The sequence below is a fragment of the Dunckerocampus dactyliophorus genome, chromosome 7, assembly GCF_027744805.1.
Source record: "Dunckerocampus dactyliophorus isolate RoL2022-P2 chromosome 7, RoL_Ddac_1.1, whole genome shotgun sequence".
Taxonomy (NCBI): domain Eukaryota; kingdom Metazoa; phylum Chordata; class Actinopteri; order Syngnathiformes; family Syngnathidae; genus Dunckerocampus; species Dunckerocampus dactyliophorus.
Genome location: NC_072825.1, coordinates 28762080 through 28777279, shown reverse-complemented (window position 1 = coordinate 28777279; position 15200 = coordinate 28762080). Strand labels below are relative to the sequence as shown.

Genomic DNA, 15200 nt, shown 5'->3' with positions numbered 1-15200 from the left:
CAAAACATACCTGTCAAAGATCTCGTTTTTACCCGAAAACTACCATATGTCCCCCAATATATTTGTTATATTTCCCCGTACTTTAATGTTCATTAAAATAAACTCTCCGGTTCTGCCGGAGCACAACAGCTTCCGGTCTGCTCGGCAACATCCTGTACCTTGCTAACGTCATGCCTTCAAAATAAAGGAAATTTCTAACGTGCGACAAAACATACCTGTCCGTATAGTTCCCCGTACTTAACGTTAATTACAAAAAAATGCAGTCCGGTCCAACCGGAGCAGAACAGCTTCTGGTCCGCTCATCCTGTAGCCGGTAAAGTCAGGCCTTCAAAATAAAAGTAGCACGCCAATTAAATAAGACGGTTCTGTCATTTCCCCAACATTTCCCTTCTACGGCGCAAATGTTGGCACATATGTGACAAAACGAACGATGAACGATGAAGAGATTTATTATTAAGCTACTATTAACAATTGTGAACAAAAGTGACAATTGAAATGTATTCACAAAAACAAAAAAAAAAAATTAAAACAAATTTCAAACAAATACACTTGCCTCTGACAGTGTCATGTCAACTAATATATTAGAGACTATTGAAAAGTTCATGCCCAGCCAATTGAATGTATAACATTTCTAATGAGCGGCACCGTGGCGTTACAACAGTTGTTTTCCCAACTGCATGCATGCATCAGTTCCAGGAGACCTTCAACTGAAAGTAAAGTGCTAACACGCCCAGCCCACAACATGGAACTCATATTTCAGTAAGAGATGTGCATCTCTTGGGTATCGCTCCATTTCCTGTGTGCTCCTCTGACGTCTGCACTGCTGTACCGTCGTTTTCCTTTACCGACTTCTCCTTGACGTCTTCGTTTTCACCTTCAAGCCTGCCCTGGGAGGTGCCCGCAGGGACGACTCTCTCCATCCTTTCTTCTATTAAGTTACTGGTGCTCACTTCAATGATGACGATTTCCTCCCCACCCTCGAGCTGAAAGATACTCCTGGTGCCGTCCGTGTTGCCGCCATCTGCACCGTCCTCTTCCAAATTTCCCCCCTCGCGTTCTATCAGCGCAATCATCTGCATGCCGTCCTCTGTGTCCTGTGCCATCTTGTTCTCATCGCCGACCTCGAACACCATGCCTGGTCTGTCCAGGGGCACCAAACCCTGGCTGGACATGCTGCTGTCGTGCTCTTGGCTGAAGGTCCCTTGCTCTCCTGGATGGCTCTCCTGGTTCTGGGCATGAAAATGGAAGACAAAAGACCCCCCCTGGCTGCCCTCCGCTTCGCCTGTTTGGCCCTGGCCTGGCTTATCTCCACCCCACTCCTGCAGGAGGGACATCATACCTTCTTTATCTCCCACTTTGTCTGCACCTCCTTTGGTGTCTGCCTTGAACTGCAGCACCAGCGATTTCCCCTCCCCGCCCACCTCTTCTGAGGCTTCCCTTTCCTCAAAGTGTAACACGTATGACTCCCCTCCCTCGTCGACATTCAGCCCCTCTTTGGCATGCTCTTCATTTTCAAAACATAAAACAAATTGCTTCTCGGTCCTCGTTGGTGCAATATTGGTCATTTCCGCCTTATTGTTGGAAGTGAGAGGACTGGCTGGTGTGGCTTCCGATGCTACACTGGTGGAAGACGAGATGCTTTGGATAGTAGTGTCAGATACAATGGCTGCAGAAGATGGGACAGAAGATGGGGTGGGTGCGGCGGCAGGCTGCGACACGCCGCTAGGGGTACAGTTTAAGTCTGTGCTTTTCTGAAGAGAGCCTTTTGGTTTGCGTCCCCGTCTGCCCCTCGCTATGTGCTTGCGCTTGCCCAGTATGGGCCTGCGGAGCAACGAGTTAGCTGGAATGGTGTGTGTCGGCATGGCGACGGGAGCGCTTGCGCTCTTATTATTGCTCGTGATGACGATGCGGGTTTGCTGGTGCTGGACCTGAGTGTGGTTGTTGAACGCTTGTAGGGTGTGAAGCACGGGGACGCCTGGAGGCTCGGGGGCAGACGGAGGGTTATTGGATGTTGGGATCAGAATCAAACTTGACTGAGAGCTGCTGGTGGACGGACATTGCAGTAGGAAGAAGTTTTGGGGCTGGGATGGAGGCGGTGGTGGCGGTGGAGGGGCCGGCGGTGTTGGAGATGATAGTGGGATAAGCTGCAAGCCGCTGGCCGTCTGAATCATGAAATAGTTCTGAGAGGTGTTCGGGGGGATGTTGAGAGCTGGCTGGGACACTATCAGGCTCCCGCTGTTGCCTGACGCTTCCAGGGTGATAGGGTTGAGAAGCGTGGTGGTGGTGGTAACCCCGCCGACGCTGGCTTTCACCGCCACGCCGTCTTGAGCCGTGCCCTCGGGGCAGGGCAGCGGGAGGGAGCTGCTGTGCGTCCGGATGTGCCTCTGCAAGTACGAGTGCATGACAAACTCTTTGCTGCAGTACGGGCATTTGAAGTCCTTTTGCGGGGAATGCGTGCGAAGGTGGAGCTGCAGGTTGGAGGAGTGCGTGAAGCTCTTGCTGCAGTGCGAGCACTGGAAGGGTCTCTCACCAGAGTGGGTGCGCTCGTGCTGTGCGGGAACGGAGACAAAACACCAGCAAACGTACGATGAGAATCGTTTAAAAAAAACACAGCAGCAGCAATTTAGCAAGGAGCAATCAGACAGAAGTGAAACTTGTATATGCTTTAGAATAGTCAGTGTGCAGCATATACTGCGGTATAGACCGGGTTGTGAGCAAACTGCGGCCCACGGGCCACATCGGACCCGCCAAGTGTCTTAATGTGGTCCACCAGGCATTTCCAAATTCCTTTTTTTAAAACACCAAAGCTGTTGTCGACAACACAACACGTCACCACACAAGTGACGCTCAACATAACCTACCTACTGCACCTTGTGTGCATGTAAATAAATATCTATAAATATCTAATACCCATGCCAAAATTACACCCATGTTGTCCCACCGCAAGGCATGCTAGGTAGCTTGTGGTACTCTCTCTCCCAACATTTTGCCGTGTTTGTCGCATTTTTGCCTGATTGCAAAATATCTTGAGGAAGTCATCAGGGAAGTAAACAAGGAGGGACGTTAACATACTCTTGATATCCAATGTTTTATTGTTCATAATTCATATTGTTGTTGCCGCTGTACTACCCAGCACGCCTTGCGGGCACTTGTAAATAACAGTTTAAGTTACGTGCTATGTTTTATGTACCGCTTAGCTGTTGTCTATCACAGTAGCAGTAGTCGATATATGTGAAGCGTTAACTTGCTGTGGATGTGTTGTGTTTTCATTTCGTTGCACCGTGAGTAAGTGTGTTGTTCTCTTTGATGACCAACCATATTTGGACGGCCCCTCGGCCAAATTTTTTAACCCAATGTGGCCTGCAAAAAAATGTTTGCCCACCCCTGGTATAGACTTACTATCCATTGAAAAAGACTCAATCTCTGGCAACACAAGTTAGTACACCTCACAGTGACTTAGCCATGCACCGATTCTGTGACGGGTGTGCCGACTTTTGTGAGAAACTGCACATGCAAAAGGGGCCGGTAGCGCTTTCTACTGACCTGTTTGAGGTTGGACGTCTGCGAGAAGGACTTGGAGCAGATGGTGCAGACGTGAGGACGCAGCCCCGAGTGCATCTGACTGTGTCTGCGAAGGCAGCTGGTGTTCTTAAAGGACTTGCCGCACTCCTTGCACACGTACGGCCTCTCGCCCGTGTGCTGCCGCAAGTGGTACTGGTAATGGGAGCTCCACTTGAAGGTGAGAGCACAGTGGGTGCACTGGAATGCCCGCACACCTGTGTGCACCTGGATGAGATGTACATACATTTATTTTTTTGGTCAAATTTGACGAGTGGGTTTCTTTAATATTAGAATTATCTTTGGGGGCTAAAAGCAATAAAACGCTATTGAAACGTTGTGAATGAGAGGTGTTATGTGCTTTCTGCGGAAAAAAATGCCTATTTTCTGAAAAAAATTATTGCATGGCTATGAATGCACAGGAATTTACAGTACACTATTTTAAGTATGTCTTATGCTTGTTTTTTTTTCTCCTGCAGGCATGCCTTACCCTCTGGTGTATGGAGAGCAGCGAGGACCTTTTGAAGCTCTTTCCGCACTCGGTGCAGCGGTAAGGTCGCTCGCCAGTGTGATCCCTCATGTGGTATTTGAGCCCCGACGAGCCTTTGAAGGCTTTTCCACACTCTGAACAGCGATACGGCCTCTCTGGGTGAAAGAATCACAAAGCATGATGGGGGATTCCCTGAGAAGCTGGAAAGTATTCACCACCAAAGTTACAATAGACTGGCTGGCCTTAACATTAGGTACACCTGATGAAGAATTCCATCAAAATTTCTATCCTGAGACTTGTTTCTTTCTTGTGGTTACTGCGTTTAACTGCAGAATTAGAAAAACAAGGTGTTTACCACCAGCCGTAGCGGTCTTGCCAGCACTGGCCTTTTTGGAGTTTTTCGCCGGTTTAGCGGGCGGTTCTTCCTGCTCCTCGCTGGCGGCTGCAACGCCGACATGGATCTCCCTCTTCCCCCCCTGCTTGTCAGCCTGGCCGGGAGGGGAGGGAAGCGGGAGAGACAAGGAGAGGGAAGGGGGGCACACTATCTCGGCCTCAGCTTCCGCCAGAAGACGCTGCTCAGGAGTGTGGGAGTGCTGGTGGGTGAGAAGCGAGGACAGGAGCGGGAAGGAGCGGTCGCAGGCAGAGCAGCTGAACTGGGAACGGGACTGGGACGAGAGGGAGTGCATCTGGAGATGAGGCACACAAACAGAAGTGATTCCAGGCCGTTATATTTAGGCCAGGTATTCAATCAACAACATATCTTTTGTATCTGTGTTTCCCATACGTTTATTTATGGCGACCCGCCACAAATACATTGGGACCCACACAGATACATTTGTATACGCCATGGCTCATGAACACGAGTGTAGCATGTCGTTACAACCCTGTACAGTAGATGGCATCATAACTCGGCTTTGAATCTGGTAGAAGAAGACGACGACGTAGATCGTAGAGTTGCCGGCTTAGTGATTAAAAAAAAAAAGCCTCTTATCTGGGGCCTCACTTCTAAAACTGTGCGTGGAATTCTGACTAAAAGCCTGCATACGTCAGAAACCCAAAATGTGCGTATGGACAAAAATATTCACACCTAAAAAACGCACACATTCATGCAAATTGTGCTTCAGCTGCTGTCCAAATGTGCGTACGCAACCCCACCCCACGTCACGCCCTCTCCACACTTTCAATTCACCATAAATGGTCAATGCAAAGTGGCTCACAAATGCGGCGTCCATATTTAATGACCCTTCATTGCATTTTGCTCGGTTCATCTGAATCATGGCTGCTGAGAAGCCGAAGACGACGAAGCCGAACTTCACCGAAACTGAGGTGGAAATCTTAGTTGGAGAGCTGGAGGCCCATAAAAACATAATATTTGGAAGACACAGCAGTGGCATTACGAACAAGAGGAAGATGAGCAAGTGCAAGTAGCGTCCGGAACGGGGAGGTCAGATATCGAGGCACACATTTCCATTTCTAGTGAGCATGTTTCTAGATTTTTCCTAATTGATACCACACTTTAGATGAATATACAGTGGTATGAAAAAGTGTTTTCCCCCTTCCTCATTTCTTATTTTTTTGCATGTTTGTCACACTTGTCACATGTTTGTCACAAATGTTTCAGATCATCAAACAAATGTAAATATTAGTCAATGACAACACAACTGAACACAAAATGCAGTTCTTTTTATTATTAAGTGATAAAAAAAAATCCAAATATACATGGGCCTGTGTGAAAAAGTGATTGCCCGTTAAAGCTAATAAGTGGTGGGGCCACCCTTAACAGCAACAACAGCAATCAAGCGTCTGAGTCTCTTACAGCGCTGGGGAGGAATTTTGGCCCACTCATCTTTGCAGAATTGTTGTCATTCAGCCACATTGGAGGCTTTTCCTTTTTAAGGTCATGCCACAGCATCTCAATAGGATTCAGGTCAGGACTTGGACTAGGCCACTCCAAAGTCTTCAGCCATTCAGAGGTGGACTTGCTGGTGTGTTTTGGATCATTGTCCTGCTGCAGAACCCAAGTTGCTTTCAGCTTGAGGTCACCAACAGATGGCCGGACATTCTCCTTCAGCAGAATTCATGCTTCCATTCGTCACAGCAAGTCTTCCAGGTCCTGAAGCAGCAAAACATCACACTACCACCACCATATTTTACTGTTGGTATGATGGTCTTTTTCTGAAATGCGGCGTTACTTTTACGCCAGATGTAATGGGACACACACCTTCCAAAAAGTTTAACTTTTGTCTCATCAGACCACAGAGTATTTTCCCAAGTGTCTTGGGGATCATCAAGATGTTTTCTGGCAAAACTGAGATGAGCCTTAATTATCTTTTTGTTCAGCAGTGGTTTTGGTCTTGGAACTCTGCAATGCAGGCTGTTTTTGCCCAGCGTCTTTCTTATGGTGGAGTCATGAACACTGCTGGAGTCCCAAAGCTTTAGAAATGGCTTTATAACCTTTTCCACACTGACAGATCTCAGTTAAGTTATGTTTTAACAGGGGAGCAATAACTTTTTCACACAGGGCCATGTAGGTTTGGATTTTTTGCATGTTAGGTTAATTGGCGACTCTAAATTGTCCATTGGTATGAATGTGAGTGTGAATGGTTGTTTGTCTATATGTGTCCTGCGATTGGCTGGCGACCAGTCCAGGGTGTACCCCGCCTGTTGCCCGAAGTCAGCTGGGATAGGCTCCAGCATACCCCCGCGACCCTAATGAGGAGAAGCGGTATAGAAAATAGATGGATAGATGTATTCAGTTGTGTTGTCATTGATTAATATTTACATTTGTTTGATGATCTGAAACATTTACGTGTGACAAACATGCAAAAAAAAAAAAGAAAGAAATCAGGAAGGGGGCAAACAGTTTTTCATATCACTGTAAACTTAGCAAAATCGGTTTCATTTAAAGGTGTGTGCAATGACTCAAAACGGGGATGAAGTTATGTCAAAAATTAATTGCTGTAATTCCAGCCTGATGGTTTAAAAATATTTAACTAAATGTGTCATTAACACCATTAAAATATTAGGTATATTCTAATTATTTTATGAGGAACTCATGTTGTGTGTTATTTCAAAGCACAACAAAAGAAAAGCCCATCATTTGTGGAAAAAGAAAGAAAGTTCACGCACACGGCCCTGACATTATCCATACAAATCAAGGCTGTGCATGGTAAATAAATGTTGCTACTGATGACATACTTGACATATGCAATGACAAACTGTCTTATTTTTTCCATAAACTGTCCAAAGAAAAGCGAGAAATGAAGCACTAAAGACATATTAGATTTGTGTCTTGTAAACTTAACCCTTGATTTATTTAACCGACAACCTGATGGTTGCTATAATTAACATTAATCAAACTCATAATATTATCATGATTATTAAGTAAAGTCATGAAGTATTCAAGTGCTGCATTGTGTTTTTTTATTTATGTTTTAGTTGGGATACAATACACTCGTGCTTAATGTTGTTTATGATAAATGGTAAATGATATCCATCGGTGTCACGTCAAGTAACAACACTTTCCACAAATGTTTTAAATCAATAACGGCGTGATGTTTTCATGCAATGATGGATTCAATCTTTACTGCCTTCCAGTGCGTGTTCATTTTCTAACATATGATTTCACTTAACCACTTAAAATGTGCGTTGCCTTTTTGCCATGTCTCCTAAAAGTGCATACGCCAACTACAAAGGTGGCATAGCGGTGCACACATTCTCATGTCAACTTGGATTTTTTTTATAGGGACCATACTTTGTGTGGAAAACGGCATATGCAACTTTTCTGCCCCATTTTGTGTGTACGCAAGCTTTATAAGTAAGCGCCTGGTCTTATCGGACACTTTTGGAAAAATGCCCATCCACGCTTTAAAATATTTAAAAAATAAAAATCTATGCCCACATGAAAAATACATTCACCAACTGTCATGAGCATTTTGGCCAATCTGAAGGTTTCGCATTGCAACGCATCTGTTCATCAAGTGTAGAGAGATACTGGACCAGGGGTGTCCAAAGGTTTTTCTACTAGCGAGGACTACATAGTGAAAAATGAACGGATGTAACTTCGCCCCTTTGATATTTTGTAAAGCAACACATGTAGATATGCTAAGAAGTTAGATATATTTCAAGAAAAAAAATGCATCTCAGCTTTGTCAAATAAGTGAAAAAGCTTATTATTACTATCAACTTCACTCTTTGCGCTTTTTTTCCCACATTTTTGCTGTTTTTCTTTTTCATATATTTCAACTTTCTTCTTCATTAATCATTGTAAATTTTCATCAATATTCTGACTTTATTCCCATATTATAAATATTTCACCAAAAATAATTTTTAAAAAATTACAACTTTATTTTGTTTAGCTTGTTTCTCATAATACAGTACAACTTTAAAGAAACAACAAACAATTTTTATTTAGTATTTCAACTTTATGCTACTAAAACAAAATTATTTTTCCTCATAATCAAGAGTGTATTCTCGTAAAATTGCAACTCTTTTCTCGTTAGAATGCAACTTTTTTCCTCTTAATATTTTGACTTTATTCTTGTAAAATTGCAGCTGGATTTTTTTTTCTTTTTTCTATTTATATGTACATATCATAATTTACAACTTAAAAAAGTATTTTTTCCTTTACAATTTCAGTTTTATGCTACTAAAATGACTATTTTTCTTCATAATATTACGTTATTCTCTGAAAATTACAACTTTTGTCTCTTAATATTTTGACATTATTCTTGTGAAATTGCTAATTTTTTCAATTTTTTTTTCCTGCAGCTGCTGTTGTTTTTTTTAGTTTTCTTGTTAAATTGTATTTTTAGAATGTACCACGGGCCCATAAAAAAATTTATAAAATAAAATATTAGCCGTGGGTCGCAAATATCCCCCGGCCCGCGCTTTGGACACCCCTGTATTAGCCGTACAAAGACGTGTACATTATCTTTCAAATCAGCACACGCTTCCATGGAGGCCAGGAAAGATCATGAATGTTTTTTTGTTTCATATCGCCCGTGCGTGTTATAAGTTGTATGAATGCTCAAAATGAAACCAACACCCGTGAAAAACATGCGATAATGTCATCATGGCCAATCATGCAAATGAAATGACAAGCAGCACCACAGATAGATTGCAGTCCTGTGGGAAACAAGGGGAGCTTTCTTACCAGTGACACGTGTCTATTGAGGCCCCCACTGGTCTTGAAGGACTTATTGCAGTAGCCACACAACAGCCCTGCCCATGTGGATGGGGCTTCTGGCTGAACACCCTCAGAGCTCTGAGTCACCTTGCTGAAGCTCTGCAGAAGATCAAACTGGGCCTGAGTGGTGCCCACACTCTGAAGACAGACCAAGGGAAGTCATGCATACTATTAATTCCACTATGACGGGGGTCAAATTGCATGGGATGCTTCTTAACTGCTGGAGAGGTCCCCTTAAGTTAATCAGCACTTACTGGGTTGTTTCCGTCCGCAAGTCCCAGTAGCACCTCCGACGTGTGTCCACTTTCCGCCACCGTGGTCGTCTCCACCACCTCCTCGAAGTCCGCCAGCAGGTGGCTGGCCCCCACCAAGCCGTCCCCTACCTCCACCCCCGCCGCCCCAGCTCCCGTTTCCCCGCCAGAGCAGTGTTCCTCGGGAGCCGCGTGTATGGCCTGGTGCTCCTCCAGGTCAGTGCGCGTGGTGAAGGTGTGGTTGCAGCTGCCGCAGCTGTACAGCAGCAGGCTGGCGCCGGAGTCCATGCTCAGGCGGACCTCCGTGCCGATCGCCCGGGACGCGCACTCGCTCGCCCCCGAGAGGGCGAGCAGGTTTGGATTCTGAGCTGGCGAAGTGGTGGACAGGAAGACTTCTTCCATGCCCACCCCCACTCCATCGGTGCCCTCCTGGCTTACATACCCCACCATGGCGGTCAGCATGGACGACGCCTCTTCCTCTGACCCCACCACCACCTCCACAATGCCTGCATCCTCCCCACCCTTTCCCTCCTTCCCTCCCGCGCTTGCGTTGACGGAGTGAGAGTTTTTGTGCAGCGCCAGGTTGGACGAGTGCGTGAAGCTGCGTCCACACTCGTCGCACACGTAGGGCCTCTCGCCGGTGTGGATCCTCATGTGCTGCCTCAGGTTGGTGGACTGAGTGAAGGACTTGTTGCACTCGGAGCAGGTGTAAGGCTTGAGTCCCAGGTGGACGTTCTTGTGTCGCCGGAGACTGCTGGAGTTCTTAAAGGCCTTGGGGCAAGTGTCGCACGGGTATGGGCACTCCCCGGTGTGCTGGCGCAGGTGGTATTGGTAGTGGGAACTCCATTTAAACGTCAGGGGGCAATATGGACACAAGAATGTCCTTACTCCTGTGTGTACACTCTGATGGACCTGTTGTTGGAGGACAGGCGGAAAAATCAACGTTTGAAGTCCACTTTAGTGAACAAAATGTGAAAATATGCGGCGCTGAAGATGCACAAAACCATGCAGATTAATATAGCCGTTGTAGTACGCATTTTAGATGCATTTGCAGTAAATCCGTCACCTCAATGTTTCTTCTATAATTCATTGGGAGGAGTGCACCACACCCTCAACAAGGTCAAGTTTGTCAATTTAATTATATTTTCTATACAGCACCAGATCACAACAAAAGTCATTTAATGAGGCCTTTCATACTCATCTGGTCTATACATCGTCTTTCAATGAAACAAAATAATGTTAATTATTTCATTGTGTAAATTAATTACATTAATTCAATTTTAAATAATAAAAATAATTTAATTAATTTAATTTAATTTTAAATAATAATACATAATTAAATTAATTGGTCAAATTTTAAATACAAATCAATGAAATTGTATTAATTTAATTTTAAATAATACATATTAATTTCATTATTTCAATTTGTTGAGGTTACTTAAATAAAGAATAAGTGGCAGGCCACCACAGATAACTTTGGATTGCCACAGATTTGTATTTATGTATTTATTTAATTTAAAATTTACCAGCACATTACAATGGGATTGCCTGTGTAGCTTGTCATTACAACTCCGCACAGTAGATGGCCGATATGTGGGAATTATGACATCATACCGATAAATCCAATAACATTAAAAACAGCTGACAACCGATAATAAATTTTAAAAAACGCCCCAATGAGGCGAGATTACACGTACTGTGTGGGTGAGCAGCACAAGCGCTCCTTTTTTCTCCTGCCTGTGATGTTAACAGCCTGTCGTAACTTTCCCTGAGCTCACTTGTAAACAAACACTTCACTTTTCAGGGAAGATATTTTCCTTGCTAGTTGTACCAAATGCTCGACGATCAGGGGAAAAAAAGTTATGGAGCACACAAAAATCCTTATCAGCCACTTGAAACGCCAGCGCTGCAGCCTTTGAAAAGTGCAAAAGCTTTGCCAGAGACCTCCGTAGCGTCACACCGGCTGCTCGGAGCGTGTGCCCCAATACAGTGCTCCTTGCTGGGTCAAGCCAGATGGCTCCTCCTGCTCTATACTTCGCTTCTCCTGACCTCCACAGCAGCACACCAGCTGCTCGCAGGATGTGTCAGAATATAGTGCCCTTTTTTTGGGCCACAGCAGGTGGCTCCCTCCCCTCTATACTCTGGTTCTCCTGATAGTTGTGATGTGGTAGTAGTCAACAGGTACAGTTGGTCAAATCAAAAACAGTTATCGGTTATCGGTACTGTATCGGTCTTCAGAAGCAGAAAGTTATTGTTTTGAAAAAAAATAATAAAATCATGCAACTCTCAGCTAAGCTAACGGGCACTGGTTGCATAGGCACATGCATTACAACGCATCTGTTCATCCACATTGTGATATATTAGCTGTACGACAAGGTGTACATGATCTTTCACATCAGCGCACACTTACATGCAGCCCAGGAAACATTATGAATGTTTTATTTTTTTAATGCCCATGCGTGTTATAAGGCGCAGGCATGCAGGAAATAAAACCAACATCTGTTGGTCAGTAACTTCACATTCTGTTGTTAAATAAGGTTTAAAAATATGAGATAATGCCACACATTTCTTATGACACAAACCAAAAAGCTCAGTTTTACCCGCCCACACACAAGTTTTACGTTACGGTTTTAACTTACACACACAAAAAAAATAAATAAATAAAAATGTGAGTGTTCTGAGTGAGGGATGGTGTTGGACCTGAGGTTCCACTGTACTTGAAAGCCCACCTGGAGAAGCGAGGAGCGTTTGAATGCTTTGCCACAATCCTGACATTTGTACGGCTTCTCCCCTGAATGAGACCTGCAGCACAAAAGTCATTTTTCACACAGATGCCAACGGAAGAAGGTCATATTCTACTACAACTACTTTTCCATGACAATACGTGTACCTTTGATGATAGAGCAGTGCCGAGGAGCCCTTGAAGGCCTTGGGGCAGAGGTTACAGCGATAGGGCCTCTCGTTGTTGTGGCTCCTCTGGTGGTGCGTGAGCCGAGACGACCACCTGAAGGTTTTGCCACATTCCAGACACTGGAAGGGATGTTCGGACTGTTCGGCCTGCTGGGCCGACGCCGATGACGTCACCATGTCCAGGACCACTTCCTCCACCCCGTCCACTACGCCCTTGTTTCCCTCCAGCAGCTCCCCCCTCTCCCGGTCATCCTCCTCTCCCGGGGCAAGAAGTGATGGGAAAGGAGAAAGGGATGCTGAGGACTGAGGAGCTAAGAGTTCTGCTTGGACCACCAGAGTGGCTACTGAGTTAGCCATGGGCAGATGGTTCTGGTGACAGGTGGGGGTATTCAGATCAGTTTTGGAGCCTTATTGTAGTCTGTAACCATCTCTCCATGTTTTGTAGATTTAGTGTTAAATTCCTTCCTGGCAGCCACCGGAAACAGTCCAGCTCAAGACAAAGGTGACGTGGGAGAAAAACACAGCGTCACTATTTACTCGAGGTAAGGACGCCCCCTCGCTTATTTTTCTCCCTGCCCTGCAAGGTTTAATTCTCCACCGTCTCTCTGCTTAGTTGCCATTTCTCATCAATCCGCACTGCGGTGTTTGCTAGCAATACAACACACAGCAGCTACCATAAAACAATATGTCCTCACCTAACCCCTAAAAGCAAGCTAACTGCGAAAATAAACATAACAAACCTCCTCGGCTTTTTACAGTAAACGTTGCTTGCCTTGCTTCCCCCCTCCACCCCCCGTCTCAAACTGAACAACGTCCTAATAATGATAGACAAAAACTACGATACATTAAAAGCGGAAATCGCTTATAAGTCATTTGAAAAGGATATGGTTGATTAGTATGAGAATGAGATGCATACCGCAGTGCTAATCCACACAACCTTAACAATAAACACAGCACAGACTAACCTCCTCCACCCGATGCCGCTCACTAAGAACGACGACAGCGATTGGCTGTTTACGGCAAATGATGACCTCTTCCTATTGGCTGTCCACTTCCCAGAGCGTGTTTGTCACATTTATGACCTCTTAAATTTCGATCCTTTATAATTGAGTAGCTTTTTAAAGCACGACTAATCTATTTACTTATAATGTACACATTTTAAATGAAAAATTAAAGCTTTTTTTCGACGTTTGACAATAAAATATCGCGTTCTGTTTTTTTCGTCGTGTGGCGCAAAGCACACTGGGAAATGTAGTGTTCGGTTTGCATACCGGAAAAGTATATATTATTTATGTTTTTAGAGAATCTTATCCAAATAAAAACAAATTAAGTCAAATAAATATCACAGTTAGTGAAGAAAAAATATATTTTTTTAAATCAAAAATTTTGTCTAAACTTAAGTAAAATAATAGTGATCATAAATCAGGGGTTGGGAAGCTTTTTGTCTAAGAGAGCCATGAGAGCCATATAATATTTTTTAAAATTGACTACAACTAACTTCGTTCATTTTTAAGCAAGATTTAACATTTTAGAATGTAATAAATCTCTGAAATTATTATTTTTAATAACGTTGTTATACTGAAGCTATCCAATAATAAATAAAATACTTCTTACCATGAATGCATCTTCTGGTGTTGCATGGTTTTGCACCGTACTCCTCATCTTTGTTTCTTTTTGCCATCTTCTTCGTCAAAAGGGTTTGCTCTGCAGAATTAGCCAGCTGACTATTTGATCAAAGGAGGGAAGTTAATTCTTGATTTCTTACCCCTTGCAGGCTACCGCATTATCCAGTAATAATCTAATTTTGGTTGTCTGAACCAGAAAATATCGGAAGCAGGCACGGATTTAGAGGGAACCCACTGTCAGGCTGATAATTTACATTGGACATTGAACGTGTGCTGTACATGGCTATTCAGGTGGAGGTGCAAAATAAAGGTTCTGGCATCATGACTATAAGGAAAATTAACCACAAAAGCGATCCCCAGTGACCTAAAATTATACTCAAATCCTCGGAATTTACAGCTGCTTCAAATTGGAAAATATTTCAGGAAATTGAGCTAAAATGGGTCCGGTCCATTTCCAGCGTCCCCCACACCCCCCTTTTCAAAAACGCTAGATCCGCCCCTGGGAAGACAGCTAGCATTGGCTCTGGCCAACTGCATTGCGGTAGAACCTGGATGAATGGATTTAAACGCATTAGAAAGTATTATATTTTGAACGTTATTTTTAACACTGTGATTTCTGTAATGTTTTACTTGAAAATGTCAGCCAAAAGAAAAGACATTTTATTGTGTCTGAGAGCCAGCTGCAGTCATCAAAAGAGCCACATCTGGCACCCGAGCCATAGGTTCCCTACAACTTCTTTAATTTAATTGCTTTCTTATCTTTAGAGACTTTCATCATCACACATCATCCTTCCATTGGGTCAAGGTAGGTGTTTTCTTTTTGAAGAGTCTACTCTTATGAAGTCCCTAAAAGAAGAAGAACATTAACAAGTTGCACTAATTCATAAAGAGGCCAAACATGTTCTTTTTGCACATTCTGCAGTATTTATTTCACCAAGGCACATATTTCACATTGAGGCCAATCAGTGTTTGGAAGAGGCATCTCGATGTTACAATAATTTAAACATATTATAATTGTAGTAGATAGGAATACAAACTGTATAAAAGTATAAAAAGATAGGAGACTTGCTCCCTTGCAGCACAACAATAAATAGTTCCACCAAGTTACTTAAATAAATAGCCAATACTGTAACAAATACTAGAATAGGAATGAACAAAAAATGATAGTGACAAAATTG

The 15200-nt window shown here is 43.8% G+C and overlaps 1 protein-coding gene across 3 annotated transcripts; it reads right to left on the bottom strand.

The window, feature by feature from the left end:
- Positions 1–431: 431 nt before the first annotated feature.
- Positions 432–13372, bottom strand: znf628 (zinc finger protein 628). 3 transcript variants are annotated; one of them, XM_054781143.1, is made up of 8 exons: positions 12378–12525; positions 12188–12289; positions 9491–10399; positions 9204–9374; positions 4404–4734; positions 4049–4203; positions 3544–3786; positions 432–2549 (listed from the first exon to the last, which is right to left on the bottom strand). In XM_054781143.1, exons 2-8 carry the CDS (start codon positions 12260–12262, stop codon positions 750–752), a joined length of 3684 nt encoding a protein of 1227 aa, XP_054637118.1. In that variant the 5' UTR covers positions 12263–12289; positions 12378–12525; the 3' UTR covers positions 432–749. The 3 variants fall into 3 exon arrangements, with proteins under 3 accessions (XP_054637118.1, XP_054637116.1, XP_054637115.1); XM_054781141.1 differs by having other exon boundaries at positions 433–2549; positions 9204–9335; positions 12217–12289; positions 12378–13372; XM_054781140.1 differs by having other exon boundaries at positions 434–2549; positions 12217–12289; positions 12378–13372.
- Between the last annotated feature and the right edge of the window lie 1828 nt (positions 13373–15200).

What these genes read in the sequence shown, in the direction of transcription:
- znf628 (XM_054781140.1), bottom strand. Translation starts at nt 12,754, where the DNA reads ATGGCTAACTCAGTAGCCACTCTGGTGGTCCAAGCAGAACTCTTAGCT. An exon ending in AACGCTCCTCGCTTCTCCAG is followed by an intron (nt 10,400 to 12,216) that starts GTGGGCTTTCAA and finishes CTCCAACAACAG; the next exon opens with GTCCATCAGAGTGTACACAC. An exon ending in TTGCGGACGGAAACAACCCA is followed by an intron (nt 9,375 to 9,490) that starts GTAAGTGCTGAT and finishes GTCTGTCTTCAG; the next exon opens with AGTGTGGGCACCACTCAGGC.